Consider the following 17,618-nt stretch of genomic DNA (forward strand, 5'->3'; position numbering starts at 1 on the left):
AACTAAGTGCACACTGAGGATTGGGGTGCAGGCCCTTTGCAGGGTGCCTGTTCATTTCTTCCTTGGCTCCTGGCCTCTGGTTGTGCTGTGTCCATCCATGGGAGAGATGGGGTTTCTTACCTGGTTTTAGTTGGGTGTAGGGCCTGATCTGAAGGGAGGGAAAGAATGGCTTCTACTCAAGTCTCCAAGAGCCTGTGCTTCAAAACTGCCTTTCAGGGGCGCCTGGATGGCTCATTCGGTTAAGGCAGTTGCCTTTGGCCCAGGTCATGATCCCAGGGCTCCCTGCTCAGTGGGGAGTCTGCTTCTCCCTCTGCCCCTTGCCCCTCTCGTGCACTCACGTGTGCTCTCTCCTCTCCCAAAATCTTTAAAAAAAAAAACTGCCCTGGGCGCCTGGGTGGCTCAGTGGGTTAAGTGTCTGCCTTCGCTCAGGTCATGATTCCGCATCAGGCTCCTTGCTCTGCGGGGAGCCTGCTTCTCCCTCTCCTCCCCACTTGTGGTCTCTCACTATCTCTGTCTCGCTCTCTCTCAAATCTAAAAAAAAATTTAAAAAACTGCCCTTCACAGAAGAAAGTGGAAAACAGGTCAAAAGTCCCAAATGTTGGCTGGGAAACAAGTTCGGTTGTCACATTGTTTTAAAAAGCATCAAGATACTAATGCATGTATTTCTCAGCTCTCCACTGGGGTCCGGGGTTGAAGTCTACTCCTAGAACTCAGGACTGGGGATTTCAACTACCACCAGCCCAGAAGCTATGCCACCTGGACTTAATAGCCAACCCCTCCTTAAGGTGCCCAAATGGCCTTGAGGTCTTTCGAGCATCCCAATTTCTAGACCTCTTTTCTTTCCTACCCAGAGAGATTTTTAGGAGTTCCTGGTTGCCTTAGAAGAACATGCACTCAGGGTGCCTGGGTGGCTCGGTTAAGCATCTGCCTTTGGCTCAGGTCATGATCCCAAGGGCCACCTCGGGCTCCCTGCTCAGTAGGGAGCCTGCTTCTCCCTCTTTGCTCCTCTCCCTGGCTTGTGTTCTCTCTCTCTTGCTTTGCACTCTCAAAAAAATCTTAAAAAAAAAAAAAAAAACAAGCACCCAGTCTTGGGGTTCTGAGTTTTAGCCCCAGGTTGGGTGTAGAGATTACTAAAAAACTTTTTAATGTTTTTTTGGTTTATATCCGTCACATAGGGCACAAATTGGAATAAACACTTGTCAAAGCCATTGTGAGTTGCTTACAAACAGAAGTAAGTTTTATTTTGCCACTTGGCCGGTAGAAGTGACGGCCAATACATGCCTCAGTGAGGGATCTGCTCTTCGAGCCCCGTACTGTGAGGCACTTTACACTGACATCAGTTCTCTAATCCTCATTATAAAGTAGGGTTCTCCATTTGTAGATGCGGGAAGCAGTGAAATGAGCTGGGTTTGCACAGCACACATGCTGGGGACGGGAAAATGGATTCAAGATGTTTAGGAAGTAAAATAGGACTTGGTAGACATTGTGGGGGCTGAGGAAAAAGTGGCTTGTCCCCAGGCCCCAAGCTTTAGCGGGGACTGGGTGGGTGATGCCTTTGGTGATGAGGCAGCAACTGGGTTAGGGAGAGTGGCTGAAAGAGCTTTGGGTCTAGTGAGTGGGTGGCAGTTTGAAGGACAGATGCCCAGGTGGGAGGTGTCAGTCAGCCAGTTAAATACAGCAGTGTCAGAGGTCTGGGTTGGGGAGAAAAGTGGCAGAGAAGGGGCCCCCTCCTTTAATCCTCCGCATAGCTAGGACGCATGCCTGCCCTGGTTTCCTCCCTGCCCTCCGCCCCTCTCCTGAGAAGCAATGTGAAGGCCAGTTGGGGCCTTCAGGGGATGTGCCGGGCAGATGTTCCCATGTGCACTTGGCATGGGAAAGACAGGACTGATGTGTTCTTGGGGACAGCGGTCCTCACTCCTACTCTGCCCTTAGTGTCCTCGTCCAGTCCAGACAGGGTGGGGCAGGTGGGTAGCCCAAGGCAGGGCAGCCCAGACTCAGAAATATCTAGAGGATCTTCACCACCGCCCATGTGCATCCGAACCTGATTTTTGGGTTCCCTGTGGCCACTGTAGCAGCGTGTGAACTTGATCCTTGAGCTCCTGCTGTAATCCTTCCTCCCACCCCGGGGGCGGGAGGCTGTGGCCTAGGAGAGGAAGGACCTTGGCCAAGCTTCCAGCTTGGATCATGGGACACCTCCTTCCCAAGCGTGGCTGGACCACAAGAGGAAGAGCACTGAAGGTCACCCCCCCTTCCACTCCCCTCATGCCCTCCACCCTCCGGCCCGGGGCAGTGGAGGGATGACAGGAAGGAGAAAAAGTTAGCGTGGGAACGCTCGGCCCGGGCTTCCTGAGCTTGCAACTTGAAGCCGGTTGCCCTCTGGACCGGGAGATGGCGCTGTTCTCTTGCAGGTTGCTGCAGGGGTAGGACGCGGCCTCACTTTCAGGGTTGTTTTGGAAGGAGTTGGGGTGGGAGAGAAGGGTTCGGGGTTGTGGAAGCCTATCTCTTGGGTTTAGTGACTTCTTTCTGGAGCTCACCCCAAGCCTGGAGGTTACTTCTTTTTACCATGCGCTTCCAACGCCTTCCCAGGGCAGGGCCGGGAGCGCCCCCTTAGCAGGCAGATCCCCTAAAGTAACCGCTGGATCTCTTCTAGGTCCAGGAGCCTAGGGAAATTCCGATGGGAAGATAGATCCATCCTCTCAAGATCATACAACTGATCCCACCACATAGTTCTGCATATCGTTTAAAGGTGCTCGTGGCCCTCAGGTAAAGCCTCCCTGAGCAAGTCCCATTCCATTTCTGGGGGAGGAAACAGGCCTGGAGAAGCCAACGAATCCCCAGAATTTCAGCATGGCGTGAACACTAGCACCTACCTTTGACCCTCCCGACGGGGGAGGGTGTGATTTAGAGTAGACAGCCGCAGAGGGAGCACGCACAGCTGCTGTAGGGCCATGAGCAGGAGGGGGCCAGGGTCCTTGGTCCCCTTCCCAGGGCTCTCTCCGAGGCTCAGAGAGAGAGACGACCCCCCCCCCCCCCCCCCCCCCCCCCACCCCCGGCTAGCTCCCTGCCAGCACAGGGAGGGCAGAGGTTGCCTCCCTTGCACTCCTCAGTAGAGGTCCCCACCCTGTCCCAAGCGTCGGGGTGGAGGGTGACAAGGATGGGGGGTGAAGAAGGTTGACAAGGCCAAATGGAGTGGGACTAGCGAGATGGGTGAGGTTGCACAGAGGGGCTCACTCCGTCTGTGTCTCCCCCCCCACCTCTGGTATCCATCTCTCCACTCTTTTAGGCCTCTTGTCTCTGGCTTCCAGACTCCCCCTCTTTTCGCATCTCCCCGAAGTCTATCCACGGACAGACCATCTATGCCAGGTTACGCTCAGGCTGAGGTGGAGGGAGGGAGGGAGGGCATGTGTGGGTCAGACAATAGAGCCAAATGGGGAGCTGGCACCGGCAGGTGCCTGGGCATCCTCTGCCCGAGGCCAGTGGTACTGCTGGCCCAGCCACCCCCAGGATGGGCCCAGAGGAGGGCAGAGGCTCTGGCGGGGGCACCAGCTGTTCTCAGCCCCCAGGCTGTGGGCGTGCTGTTAGTGGTTCTGCTGCCCTCAGCAGTGTGGCAAATGGGCCAGAGAGGAGGCGGGGGTCCAGGCCGGCTGCCGACTGGTGGCAGGCACAAGTGGAGTGTGCAGAAAGCTTGGCTGAAAGGCTCTCACTCTCTCCAGTGGGTGGGCTTGCGATCCCTGGAGCCCCTGCCCCAGCGTCTTGGGGTGTCTCTGTTTCCATCTTGTTGGTTTGAGGCACTGAGGGACCCAGGTCGGGAAAGAGCCAAATTGGGAGGCAAGAGAATGATTTCTGAAATTGTCTTGGTCACCAATTTGCTGGGTGACCTTGGGCAAGTTACTGGTCCACTCTGGGCCTCAGTGTCCCTATGTATAAAAGAGGCAAGGTGGGGCTGGATAAGCTGTAATAACCTTGAGTATGCCACCTAATATCTCTGTGCCTCAGTTTCTTCATCTGTGAAAAGGGGAGAGCACCACTTTCCTCAGTGGGTCATCGAGGGGATTACATAAAGTTCCTGGCCTGGCTCTCCAGGCACAGCTGGTGCCTACTCAAGTGAGTTCCCCTCTCTTGAAGCCACTGGACTGGGTTTGTGACCCCTTTTTTCATTCCCACCGTCAGGGGTCCTAGAGAGGAGAGGTCATCTTCCTCCTCCCGCTCACCCACCGAGCTCCAGGGCCTTCCCTGGGTGAAGGGGCGCAACAAAAGCTCAGCGTCTGGCCCTACCTGGCCGACCTTGCTTTGGGGGGTGGGGGGCTGCAAGGCAGGAGCGCTGGGTGCCGATCAGGAGGGGCAGCACCCCCCCCCCGCATTCTGGCGGCACCGGCGTGGCCCTGGCACCCCCGCAGCCCGCCTCGCTCTCCCTCTGCGCTCCCCTCTTCCTATAAATAGCACAGGACGTGCCTGCCTCGGCGATGACGCGGCCAGGCGGGCGGAGGGGGAAAGAGGCGGCTCTGCGGCGGAGCAGGTGGGCGGCGGGCACTGATGCGGGAGGGGCGCCGCCGCCGGCCCCCTGCGTGCCAGGCTCTCCATGACGGGCGGCACTGAGTCATCGCCCCCAGTCATCTCGGGGGAGGGGGGCCCCTGTCGGCGACTGTCCGCGCCGCCTGCCTTCCTGCCTCGGGTCTTGGGGGCTGCGGGGGCGAGGCTGATCGCGGGTGTTTTCGGAGGCCACCGCCAGGTGCGCAGAGATGGTGCCGAGGCGCCAGCTGGGTGGCCGTCCCCCGCGGACGCACGTGTGCATCGAGCCAGACCGCAGCCGCACCGCACCCTCTCCCCTTGCAGCGTCCCGCAACATCCCACCCCACCCCTGCCCTGCTTTCCTCTCGAAATCCTCCCCAGATCCCCCATCTCAGGCTGCTGTCGGGGAAGGGAGCGGGGAGGCAGGGGGACCCCTGCAACGTCTGGGCCAAGCCCAGCGCCCCTCCTCTCAGAGATCCGCAAATTCTCCCACCTCCAGGCTTGTCTCCTTTTGGCACCTCCAGCCCCCGCCCCGCTCCTTGCACCTTTCCTTCCTCTCTCCCAAGCAGATACACAGAGCAGACAGATTGGGACAAGAAACATTTATTTAAGGGTCTGGGGGCTCAGCGATGCCCCAGCAGACCCGTCATGCAGCCTCATGTACAGTGGGCATTGGGCCCGCCCCTGGGATATCGCTGGGGGTGGGGGGGGCCCGTGGCAGCAAACAGGGCAGTGTGGCTTGAGCCCCCCTCCGAGGGGGACAAGTGGAGCCGGGGCCAGTGGGTAGGAGGATGTGTCCCTCCCCCTGTATGGGAGGGTGTGACTGTGCCCAGGATGGGGGCTGGCATTGGCTGGCACGATCAAGGGCACGAGAGGAGGCTCTGAGCTTGGGGGGAGAGGGAGCTTGGCACCAGAGAAAAGCAACCTGCAACGGAGGGGTCCTCCTCGTATGTGCCCACCCCACCCCCAGGGTGCCTACCCCGTTCCTTTCCTGGTGGCCAAACAGAATGACGGGGCTGCCTTGAGCATCTCCCACTCCCTCAGACACAGCCAGAAGAGGGACCCCTGCACTGAAGGGGGGGGTCCCCGTGTTTCCTGCAAGGCCTAGAGGAAGGGGGTGAGGAAGGGCCATACGGAGGGGGGCCCTGAGGGTGGGGCTCCCAGGGTGTGCCTCGTGAGACCTGGGACAGGAAGTAAGCACAGCTCCCCGGGCTGGCCAGCCCTGCCACCAGGGACCTCGAGAGAGTCCTGACAGTGACATGGGGGTTCTGACCAAGCACGGGCTCCGTCGGGCTTCTGTGTGCAGGCTGCTCCGGGGTGTCCTTCTCCAGGGGACAAGGGCACGATGAGGCTGCTCTGTGGTGACTGTTCTTGAGGAGACAGTCTCTGATTTACCCACGCTTTCCCTAGAACACGGCCCTCCCCTCCTCTGTCTGCCTGGGTTTCAAGTAAGGGGAGAGATTCCCGCAGAACTTTCCTGAGAATTGACGGAGTGAGAGAGGTGGTGAAACCAGGAGGTGGACTCAAGATCCTCCTGCAGCCCTGAATCGCCTCCCAACCCCTGGCGGCAGGGGGCTGAGGGACTCGGGAAGGCACCTTCCCAAGGCCCCACTTCCTTCCAAAGGGGCAGCCGCAGGGTCACACACGTAGACCCAGGCAGGGGCTCTGTGGGGAGAGGGGGATGGTGTCGGGCATGCAAAGGTGGTGTGGACATGGGAAGGCTCTCTGGACAAAGCAGCAGGAAAGTTCCCCAGGAACGCCCCCCTCCCCGGGGCTGCACTCAGCGTGGCAACTGGGGGTATCCGGGCATTGGCTGGACCTACCTGGAGCTTCCCCGTTCCCTCCCACTTTCTCCTCCTTCCTCATGCCCAAGTCCCAGAGGAGCAACTCCCTCAGGGCACCTTGGGACCCAAGAAATAAAACCTTCCTCAGTGCAGAAGGCTCCCAAGGCCCGGGGAGCGGCCCCTAGGAGAGAGGCAGAGGGCAGAAGAGTGTGGGCAGATGCCTGTTCCCCTCCGGGGTCAGAAGCAAGGGCCAGGCATGGGCAGGGGTGGCATCTGGCTTCTCTTGGCTCCTCTCAGATCTCGGTCAGGGCGTCGGCTGGCACCAAGCCCCGCTTCTTGCCACTGCTGACGCGGATGAAGCCGTCAGCATCCTTGCTCCTGCCCGCGCCCACACAGATCTGAGTGGGAGAGACACGGAGCTGAGTCCTGGCTCTGCCTATAGCCGTGGCCCCGAGTCCTGCTGATGGCTCCCAGGGGGCCACCCCAGGGGATGATGGGCCCAGGATCAGATGTGGTTGGAGACCTCAGCTGGGGTGATGGGTGCAGGTCCCCTGAGGGTAACTGGGCTCGGCAGTGAGATCAGGACATCAGCAGACGCTGAGCAGCTCTCCGGGGCTGACCTGTGAGATCAGCCGGCCGAACGCCCCGACTGAACTCCCATTTCACAGAGGAAGTAAGGGGAGGAAAGGGGCTTGCGGGAGCTTACACAACAAGCCAGAGGCATAGCCAACATTCAAACCCAAGCCTCCAGATTCCTCATCCAGTGCTCTTCCCCTCCCCCAAGCTGTCTCTAACCAAATTCAGCCCCCTGCCTTTGTTGGCCACCAGCCCCAATTCCCAGCAGATGACAGGAGGGCCCTGCAGCCCCACCTTCGAACCCGCCTTCCCTCCCACTGCCAGGCTGCAAGTGTCCTCCTCCAGGGCATTCGCCGCTGCCCCTGCCGCCTTGCTCCCATGCCCACCTCTCCGGCTGCTGCAGGGTCCAGGCACTCACCTGGTTCTCCTTGAGGCTCATGTACCCCTGTTCCTTGTGCCCAGAGAAGGGTTGGCAGCAGCGCCAAACGTTCTCACCTGGCCTGACTCGCTGCACAAAATTGGCTGGGAAGAAGCCAACCCGGTCGCCAATCTTGCCCTGGGGATGAGGCTGGCAATGAGCACCGGTGCCACCCCCTCCCACATTGCTTCCTCTAGACTTGATGCCCGTTCAGAGCCAATGCCATCAAACTCCAGATCCTGGGCTTCCTGTATCCGAACCCCCAGTAGGGTGGCTTCTGCACTGGGAAGGGCGTGAAGTGAGCAGAGGGACAAGGCTGAGGCAGGGGGGGTCAAAGTGAGAGCAAGTCCCAAGTGTTGGTCCTAGGCTTGGCAAGGGCCAGTGGCTGGAGGAGTGGGGGAGGTCTTTGGGCCTGGAGAGAAGGTGGGGCAATGCCCACTGAAGGTGGGGAATGGTGAGGTGCCTACCAGGGTCCCTCTCCTCCCCACCCTGCCAAGTCACCTTCCACCAGTCCTCGTTAGAGTCATCCACCAGCATGATCCGGTCCCCAGGCCTGGGAGGACAGAGCTGGGATCGCAAATGGGCAGGAGGGACCTGCCTTTTCCACATCTTAACCACCTGGGGCCCCCAGATCCCCAGCGCGCCCCGCCCCCCGCAGCTGGGGGAGGATTCTTGATGCCGTCAGAGGACACTGTGACCACAGGTACAGCAAACACTTTAGGGCAGAGCCCGGACCGAGGGCAGGAGACAGGACAGTAGCACCAGTCCCTTTTGGACTCTGGGCAGTCCAGCTCCTCTCTGGGCTTAGCTGTCTCATGCATGCAGGAGAAGGTTCCTGAAGGTCCCCCTCACACTCATGTTCCAAGCTCTGGGAGCAGGGCCCTGAGCTTGGAGCCCGGTGGCTGCCCAGTGGGGCTGGACCACAAAGAGGACTTACTGCAGAGCCAGGTCATTGTTCTCTTGGGGCAGAAACTTGTAGAGCGCGACGTAGGAGTACATGGGCCCCACGTCCTTTCGCAGAGGGGGCTTGGGGGGCTGTGGAAGAGCTCTGGGTCAGTGATGAGAGGGGGACACTCTCCTCACTCCACCCACTGTTCACTGGCCCTGACCTGGCCTACCCTGGGGGAGCTAGGAGGTGGGACACAGTGCACCTGGGTCCGTGACAGGGAGAGGTCAGGTTCTCCTATCTTACCGTGTTCATCCTTGGGGGTCTGGGCCAAGGTTGGAGAAAGAGAACTCTCCTCTGGTGGCTGCACCCCAGAACGGCCCACTCTTGGGGAGTGGGCACAGCAGACATTGGCTCAGTGGTGGGAGGGGTGGTACCCCCTGCCTTCCTTGTGTACTCACCCTGGCATTGCCCATCCCCGTAGACTGAGGATAAGTGACGGAGCAGTGATACTCCCACTCACCATGCTCTCACCCACCTATGGATCAATGACAGGAAGAAGTGACATCCCCTTCCCATCTGGCCTCCCAGGGCTCAGTGCCAGCATAACCTCACCTGCTGTCTGGGGCTCTTCTCCTCCGGTCCTGACCCTTCACTCTCGGCCGGGGCTGTGAATACTAGAGATGCCAGGGCAGGGCCGGGCCGTGAGGCAGCGGGGAATGGCCTGCCCTGTGCTCTGTTCCTGCCCCTGGTCCCCACCGCCACTCACCACTGTCTCCAGGGCCCTCCTCTGAGCTGCGGATGCTGCCTTCCCCATCCTCAGTCAGCTCATCCCGCTCACTCTGGGGACAAAGGGGGAGGGCTCAGCTCCTGGACCCTCATCCTCAGGGACCCCTGCCCCCCCAGGCTCCCCTTTGGTGCCTGACATACCAGGCTCCGCGTGGGGGACTCAGAGGTACTGCTGAAGCTGGAGCGGTTCATCAGTGCCAAGGAGGTGCCATAGCGCAGGGTCTCGTAGACGGGGTCTACCTTTCCGCTGGCTCCTGCCAAGGAGCCACCCTCAAGGTCAGGCACCCAGCTGCCAACCTTGCTCTGCCCCGAAGCCCTGTATCACTTTCACTCCCTCGGCCCCAGCCAAGACGTCCTTTCTTTAACTCCCTGCCCCATCCCACCCCAGGCCCCTCTCTGCCCACACCAGCCTTCACCAGATCCTGCTGGAATTACTCCTCATCCTTCGTATCTCTGGACGGCTTCCCTCTCCCCGCGGAGGAGGACCGTGCCGACTTGACTCTCTAGTCCCTATCCTTCTCGGTTCAGGCATTCACGAGAATGGTGATTAACTGACGATTTGTGTGGTTAGTTCTTTCACGTCTAACTCCCTTACTAGACCATGAACTTCACCTTCTTCAGTGCCGTGTCCTCATGTCGACAGCACAATGCCTGGCACTAGTAAGTGTTCCATAAGATGTCTGTTCCATAAGATATGAATGAATGCATGCCCCTACATTCAGGCCAAGGGCATTCAGAGCAGGGAAGTGCCAAGGACTGGTGGTGCCACGTGACTCAGGTGCCTATCTGACGAATGTGTGGGTTTCTCATCACACCCCAGCAGGATCAGGGGCCATGGGGGGACACTCACCAGTGGGTGGGGACTCTCTGCTTGTGACACAGGCTGGGGGTGGCTCATGCACCAGGAGCGGGGAGCTGAAGTTGCGGCGGAAGGAGGACTATGGCGAGAGGGAGCAGAGAGAGAGAGAGGGCATGAGGGTGTCACAGCCCGCCAAGAGCTTGTCCTTCCCCAAGGCCCAGGACCACCGCACAGGAGGAACCAGCCTGGAGAGGGGCAGTCATCCCCCCCTCAGGCCAGTTGTGAGGGGGCACCCACAGCCAGCCAGCCCTGCATGGTCCCCACTCACCGCCTTGCCAGGGCACGGCTGGCGGGAGACCTCCTCAGAGCACCAGAGGTGGACACTCACTTTGCATGCCTTACACCGCAAACCCTGCTTGGAGTTTCCTGGGAAGGATTTGGGTTCAACAAGAAGGATTAGGCAAAAGAGGATACATCCAGGGGCAAGGAGCAAAGGGGGCAGGTTAGGGCATCGGTGGGAGAAAGGGGTTGGGCATCCTCACTTCGGCCTGGGGGCCTAGTGCCTCCCCCTCATACACTTGCCGTGTCAGCCGAAGCCTGAGCTGTTAGTAAATGCCACGACACTGGGCACCCGCCCACCCCAAGGCTGCTCATTTGTCCACCCAGGGTGAGGGGCACAGTTAGGATGGAGGGCCCTGCATAGCAAGAGTCCAACATCGGGCATACTCCCCACCCCCACCCTGACCTCTCTCCTTGACACCCCCCCCCCCCAGGCACCTACCCACGATGAGCTGGTGGCAGAGCTCACAGGGGCTGGCTCTCTTGAAGACATGTTCCTGGAAGCTGTGCAGTCTTACTGGTTTGAGTGATGCCAGGGGCCGTGGGATGGGGCAGGGGGAGGGGGCCGGGGTTGGGAGGCCCCCGTCTGTAGATGCCGGTGGTGGGGAGGGAGGGGGCAGCGGGGTTGGGGGGGTCAGCAGCACCTCAGTGGGGCACTTGAGCTCAGAGCCCGAGCGAAGGAAGAAGTTCTCCACGCTCTTACTTCGGAGGATGGTCTTGAGGGAAAGCGAGCGCTTGAACCGCTGCAGCTGAGAGAGGAAGTGGGGCTGTAAGTGAAAGCCAGAGGGGACTGGCTCCGGGCCAGGATATCTCCTTGGTCAGCCGCAGCCTCGAAGTACTAAGACAGAAGCTGCCCTGTTCCAGAAGGCGGTCCCAATCCCAGATGCCGACAGGAGCCAGGTGCGTAACGTCCATGAGCAGAGGAGTTCTGGCTGGGCAGGCACAGTTGGGAGTGGTGAGCACTGTGACAGGCTGGATGGCCAGAAAGCAGCTGCTGGGGTCCCCTGGACAACCGGGGCTAGTCCACACGGCCAGCCCAGTGGCACCAGGCTTTCCAATTTTTTCCAAAAACAAATCTAGACTTTTCTGTGAATTTGGATAGAAATAAATTCAAGAGGTTGTATTTCCTTTTTTTTTCCATTGCAGAAATGGTAGTGTACTATGTTTCCTACGCCTTGCTTTTTTCACTTAACAGTAAATCTTGGAAATCATTCCATACCAACACATAAAGAGCTTCATCATTCTTGTTTATGGCTACACAGGATTTCATCGTATGGGTGTACTATTTACTCGAGTTAAACAAAATAATACTTTGGGGGCCGAACAAACACATGAGGTTTTCCACCTGTGTTCTCAAACAGGCTGGGAGTGGGGGAGGGGTCATCCCGGACCCTCATCCTCAGGGCTGATTCTTCCTCCAAAATCGCTCTCCGGCCCATCCCCTATAATCACCTCATCACCTCCACAGCCCTGCCCCGGTTCAGGGCCACAACCCCTTGCCTCCACCCTGCCCATCTCCCCCTGCTTTCCCTACAGCTGCCAGGGAGGTGATCCCTGACCTGGCTAAATGCTTGGCTCCTCAGGACACAGCCAAGACCCTTGCCCCAGTCGTGAGACTCTGCAGCTTGGCCAAGGCTTCCCTTCCAATCCATGCCTTCCGCCTGCCGCCCAGACATAGGGATTCTCCAACTCGTCCATGTTTATTCCTCTGGGCTTTCCCCGCCCCCACCCTGGCCTTTTTTGTTGTGCTTCTCCTTTTCTCTGCCTTATCCAGTGAATACCCCCTTTATCCTTCAGGGTTTCCAGTGACTGTTCCTCCTCCGGGAAGCGGTCTCTTCTTCTGCAGGAATTCCGTTTAGTATAACCACTCCCTCCTCTGGGCTCCACTGCACCCAGTACTGACTTCCATTATAGATCCAATCTGGTTTACGTTGTCATTTACTTCTTACTCCCCCAGGAGCCCGGAGCCCCTCGAGGGCAGGGACAGTTGAATCAAATCCCCACACAGAGCCCCAAGACATAGTAGGTGCTCAGTCAATATTTGCTGATTAAATGATGGGCAAGCGCCTGGAATCCGAAATGGAGCCCATGTTCTGGAATGCTGGGTCAGTTCTACACTGAGGCCAGAGTTCCTTCCATTGCTCACCCCAACACATCCTTCTCGGGGTCTGCCCAGAGTGACATCTGGAAACATCTCTACTCAGATCCTTGAACCTCTTCCCCCCTAGTGAGAGCCCCTTTACCCCCTGCCCACTCCTTCCCAGCAGTGATCGGTAAAGAGGGCCAGAGGCCTGGCTTCAGGCAGGGAGAAGTGGTCGGGGTTCCCAGCTGGCACATCAAGCAGCCTGCGTGACCGCAGGGAGGCCAGCAGGCAGCAAAACATGGGAAGAAGCGGAGAGGGAGAGGGAGACGTTTGGGCACGAGGCAGGTCCTGGTGTGCCGGCTGGGAGGCCAGAGCCCTGGGGTTTCTGGCACGCTGAGTTGCCCAGCTCCTTCCAAATTCAGCTTCCTGTGTGGCACTGTGGGCTTCTTTGTGTGTGAGAAGCAGGGCCCCAGGCCCCAGATCCCTGGGTGTTAGGGCAGAGGCGGAGGGCCACAGGGACAATTCATTAGAACACAAAGGCATTCTATGAGCCAGTGTGGCTCTGGGGGCTCTCACAGGCCCAGAGAGGCAGGGAGAATCCCCCCCCCACCCACCATTCTGCCCAGGGGACAGAGCACAGAGCACAAGAGGGCTCCGGGAGGATGTGCTGGGGGTGGCTGTAAAACTACACCTGCTGCCTGAAGGCAAGTCACTTCACTTCCCGTCTCTGAGCCTCAGTTTCCCCAAATCCAAGAGGAAGGAGGCAGGACTAGATGCTCTCTAAGCAATGCAAGGCTCTGGGTCCAAAAAGTAAAAACCTAAAGCTATAATGAGGGGCGGTCATTGTCAGAATACGGGGATCGGGCTAGCGCTTCATCTGCCTCCCCTCATTAATCCTGGCACTTCCCTCTGAGACAGTGATAATTATTGTCCCACTTTGCAGATGAACTCACAGGTGCCTAGGAGTTAAATCACCTACATGTGATGAGTCTTCAGCTGGTAAGTGGCCAAGCTAGAACTGAACCAGCGGCTTTGGTTGTTGAGCCCAAATGACCCGAAGGGTCCCGCTGCTCTGGGCTCTGCCTTGGCCCTCACCCCTGCCCCTCGGCTATGCCATGGGCTTGTCCGCCAGGTCAATCGAAATCTAGGGTTGGAAGGAACCTGCAAGACTCGTCACCTAGAGTAGTCCCCAGCCCATGCTATCATCCCACAACACCTTGGCCACGTCCCCTCCGAACAGTTGTCTGACTCTGTGGGTCACCTCCCGTGGCAGGAAGCACACCCTCTCCTGGGACAGTCATCCCATCTTTGGGCAGCTGCAATCGCTGCAAAATGCTTCCCTATATAGAGCGGAAACCTGCCTCCCTGAGATCTTGTTGCCTAGCGGCTCTGTTCTTCCCTTGGCTCCAGAAAGGGCTACTCCCTCTTAGCTATCAGTCCTTCAAGTATCTGAAGACATCAGTCGGGTTCCCCTTCCCCTCCCAAGGCTGTTATTTCCATGGTAATCCCCACAGGATGAGATTTGAAACCTCCTTACTCTCCAGCCTCTGCCCTTTCCTGGTCTTCCCCTGGCCTCAGTGCCAAGAGCCACCTCTGTACGGTACAGAGGTCTCTGGAACAGAATGTTCCCCAGCACTGAGGCAGCCCCACTTCTGCTCCTGACTCCCTGGCTCTGCTGTGGGCCCCAGATCCCAGGAGGGCAGAGGAGTGGGAAGGAATGGTTGGCCGATGTCAAGGGTTGTGGCTGGACAGCAGGATGGGGGCACCTCTGCCAAATGGCTTGATGCCTGTCCACTCAAGAGACATCTGGCTTGGTTACTAAAACCTCATTTTGGCTCAACCTGGCCAGGTAGTCCCACTCCTGGGACGCCTAGTTCCCAGAGAGGACTTTTCCCTGACTCCCATCAGCTATCTTTTTGGGGCCCCCGGGTCCCAGGACCCGTTCCCTGGCATGGGGAGAAGCTGCCATGTACCCTGGCAAGCTGACCCACCTGGATCCTATTCTCTCCGGGTGTTCCAGGAGCTTGTCTGGCTTGGAACCTGGACCACCAGGCCCCTTCTTCTAAATCCCCTCCCAGAGGCTGGGCCTGGCCTGCCTGCCTCCTCCTCACCTCCCCACATACTGGATGGTCCTTTCATTTCCTCAACTCCCCACAGCATCTCCTCACTTCCCTCCAGCTCCTGAAAGGGCACCAGGCAGCTGGCGGTGGGTGGTGGTGGTTGGGGCACAAGCTGACTCAGATGGCAGAGTTGGCATGGCAGGGTCTTCCCAAGGATGGCACCAAAGGGGGTGATGGTACCACCCCGTGGTAAGATGGCATGGGGACCCAGAGATGGCAATGATGGCACCAGGAGGGTCACTGAGGAGCTTGGGTGCAGGGATATGATCCAACCTTAGCGTGGGCAGGAGGCTGGACTTAGGTTGGCAAGAAATGCCCAGGGGGCCCCCAGCACTGATGAATAAGCCTGGAATGTTGGCTTCACTGCCTAATGGACACCAGCCCCCTCTTTGGATCTGCCTCAAACTCTCCCTTCCCCCTTCCCCAAGCCCTAGAGTCTGGAGACCAAAGCTTCTTTGGGACAGGTTGAGGTGTGGGGAGCTAAAGGGGCTGGTAGGGCCCTGAATTCTCTCCCTGCCCACCTCTGCCTTCCTGAATACCTCCACCCAGACCCCCAGCCCAGCCTGTGTTGTGATCACAGTCCTTCACAAGGGTGAGATTTAGGGAAGGGGGGCAGAGGGGCAGGGCGAGGTATGTAATCCCCCTCCTCTCGCTCTTGGGATCTCTGTGGCTCAGAGGTGATAGCACTGGATGGTTCTTGTGCTGGGAGGAGGGAGGCAGAGACCGGCCAGGTCTTGACCTCCCCCTGCCCACACAGCTGAGCTTGCAGGCTGTGGGGTTGCTGAGGCAGCACTGCTCCAGCTTTCGGAGAGCTCTTAAGAAGCGGGGCAGGCAGCCAGACCTCCTGTGGGAAGCAAGGAAGGGCCTTGGGAAGCAAGGGGAATGTATCTGTCTGTCATGGGTGACTACAAGGCACCTGGGAAGGCCAGGGATATTGGCACTCAGGATGGGGCTCAGCTCCTGGGACTCTCTGCTTTAAAAAAAAGCTGTCACAAATATTCCAAGCAATATCCTCCCTTACTCCTTTCCTAGTAGAGACTTGGATCTCTGGGGGGGAGTTAACTCTGTGGTCTGAGAGACCAGAGTCTCATTCTCAGAAGGGGGCAGAAGAAGGTCAAGTTCAGATCTGAAGACTGACATGGAGACCCAGTGGGTCTCACTGGTTTAGAGACGAGGAGCTCCTTGGGGTGTCTCAGCCAGGCCCTACCCTGCCCCTACTCATCTACTCCTGGTCACTCTCTAGATGACCTTGACCTTGAATTAACCTCATTATCCTGAGGGGTGAACTGGACAGAATTAGGAGGAAGATGGGCATTGGAAAGAGCTATAGACGAGCTCTTGACACCTGGAAGGAGCCAAAGACCCCACCCATTTTTTTTGGTCTTCAGTGCCCCCTCCTCGACTGGATAAACAGGAGCAGTTGGGAACAGAACACCAGGTGCAAGGGAGAGGGAAGGAGGCCTTGGCCTGAAGTCTGGGGAGGAGGCAGAGAGCGCCCTTGACACAGCCTTCTTTTCTCTCCCCATCCCCAGCCAGCTCAGCTCATGTTGCTCCCCGCAGAACTTCTTGCGGGTCACTAGTGAGCACCTAGAACTTGGGGAAGAAGGGGACAGATTAGAGGTGGGGGGGCATTAAATTTAAGTGGTGGCCTCCACCAACCCCTATAGCGCCAGGAGTCTGGGCTCCGCCTGCCTTCACTGGGGAATAATTTATTCATTGTGACTCCCGCAGAAGTAACGATCATACATAATTAAGGTTAATTATGACATTCATTAATTATGATGACTTCTCTTTTTGCTTCCACCCACCCACCCTCCCCCGCCCCCTGTCCCGCTCCCGGGGTGGGGGGTGGGGCTGCCTGTCCTTCTGCTCTGGAGACGAGGCAACAGTCCCCCGGTCCCCTCCCGCGATGGCCAGAGCTGTCGCAGCCCCCAGCGCGCACTCGGGAGCTACGCACCCCCGGGCCGCGGCCTCACGTCCCCGAGCCTAACCTGGCTGGGAGGGGGGAATGCAGGACTGCGGCGGGTCCGAGAGCGACATCCGGAGAGCCCAGAGATAAACATATATAGACGCCGAAAGAAAGCGGGAGAGACACCAAGACAAACAGGTTGTAGAGACATTTTCGGAGAGACACAGGCAGAGAGGGACAGACCGAGCTACAGACAGAGACCTGGCAGACGCGGGAGGGGAGCGCCTCGCACGCACACACCGGCGCGTACACCGGCCCACACCCGCTACACACCGCTACACACTCCCTCCGCCTTCGCTGCGCCGATTCCCTCCAACAAAGCCGAGTTACAACCTCCCCGGAGGGTCGCGGCAGCGCGTCCGCTCATCACGCGCGCAAGGGCGTGTCGTGCCTGTGTGATGGGGGCTCCCTGTGGCCCCTCGTCGCGAACCCACTCGCCCCGGTCGCCGCGCAGAGCCTCCGGGATCACCCGGGTCCCGCTGCCGTGACCCCGCGGCATCCGAGCCCACAGTGGTGACCGCGTCGGGGAGAGGGCACCCGGGCTGGGGACGCACCGGGCAGGGGTCCAGGCCTCTCGCCTCCTGAGTTACCTTGGTTTCCTGGAGGGCAGAGACGGTCCCCGGGGGGGTGTGGGTGGCCGCGTCATCCGGTTCGTTCTCCTTCTCGCTCATTTCGGTCATGGTTGGGGGAGAGCGGGAGGGTGCCAAGACCCGACGGCAGGCCCGCTGGGGGCAGGTTGCAGGTGGCAGACGTCTCTCTGGAACCCTGAGGCCCTTCTCCAGAGACTGCCCCCCAGTGAACCCCAGGAAAAATCCGCCCAGGCAAAGCGACCCCCCACGGCCGGGAGCGGGCGGAGAAAGTTCCCGGGTTGGCCAGTGAAGAGGGGTAATTACACGGAGCCGCGGGAGCCGGACGATCCCGGGAATGAGGACCGAGGGTCTGCAGAGGATGCTGCTCGGAGCGAGGGGAGGAGGGAAGTGGGGACGCGGGGATGAGCTGAGGGAGGGAGCGACGGAGCAGTCCGTGTCCGGCCGGCTCCGCCGTCCTCGGCGCCCGCCCCCCCATCCCTTTCCCCCTCCCCCCGCCGGCCCCAGCCCGGCACCCGGGTCCCCTCCGCCCAGTCCTCGCCTTCCAACTTTGATTTAGGAGGTCGCCTGGTCCCTCCCCCTTCCCTCCGCGGCTCCCCCGCGCCGCTATGCAAATCAGCTCCTCAGCTATTGGCTGCCGCGGTGGCCAGGAGCGTGAGCTGGGCGGAGCCTGGGGGGGGCTCGATAAGATGGGGAGGAGCCTGAAGGGTAAAGATGTGGGTAGGGGGTAGTTTTACTCCTAAAGACCCGGAATGGGGG

The 17,618-nt window shown here is 59.1% G+C and overlaps 1 protein-coding gene across 11 annotated transcripts; it reads right to left on the reverse strand.

The window, feature by feature from the left end:
- Nucleotides 1–5,104: 5,104 nt before the first annotated feature.
- STAC2 (SH3 and cysteine rich domain 2) lies at nt 5,105–17,315 on the reverse strand. 11 transcript variants are annotated; one of them, XM_073883856.1, is made up of 12 exons: nt 16,863–17,315; nt 10,543–10,849; nt 10,090–10,187; nt 9,813–9,900; nt 9,104–9,216; nt 8,943–9,015; nt 8,789–8,850; nt 8,635–8,711; nt 8,225–8,322; nt 7,789–7,840; nt 7,365–7,425; nt 5,105–6,691 (listed from the first exon to the last, which is right to left on the reverse strand). In XM_073883856.1, the coding sequence occupies exons 1-12, from the start codon at nt 16,950–16,952 to the stop codon at nt 6,587–6,589; spliced, it is 1,224 nt and encodes a 407-aa protein (XP_073739957.1). In that variant the 5' UTR covers nt 16,953–17,315; the 3' UTR covers nt 5,105–6,586. The 11 variants fall into 11 exon arrangements, 7 of the variants coding, with proteins under 7 accessions (XP_073739957.1, XP_073739961.1, XP_025715244.1 ...); XM_073883857.1 differs by having other exon boundaries at nt 6,557–6,691; nt 7,288–7,425; XR_012375561.1 differs by lacking the exon at nt 8,635–8,711 and having other exon boundaries at nt 6,570–6,691; nt 6,817–7,425; nt 10,543–10,604; nt 10,745–10,849.
- Between the last annotated feature and the right edge of the window lie 303 nt (nt 17,316–17,618).

This window comes from Callorhinus ursinus, unplaced genomic scaffold (genome assembly GCF_003265705.2).
Source record: "Callorhinus ursinus isolate GAN/ISIS: 27379988/994484 unplaced genomic scaffold, GSC_fseal_2.0 scaffold52, whole genome shotgun sequence".
Taxonomy (NCBI): Eukaryota; Metazoa; Chordata; class Mammalia; order Carnivora; family Otariidae; genus Callorhinus; species Callorhinus ursinus.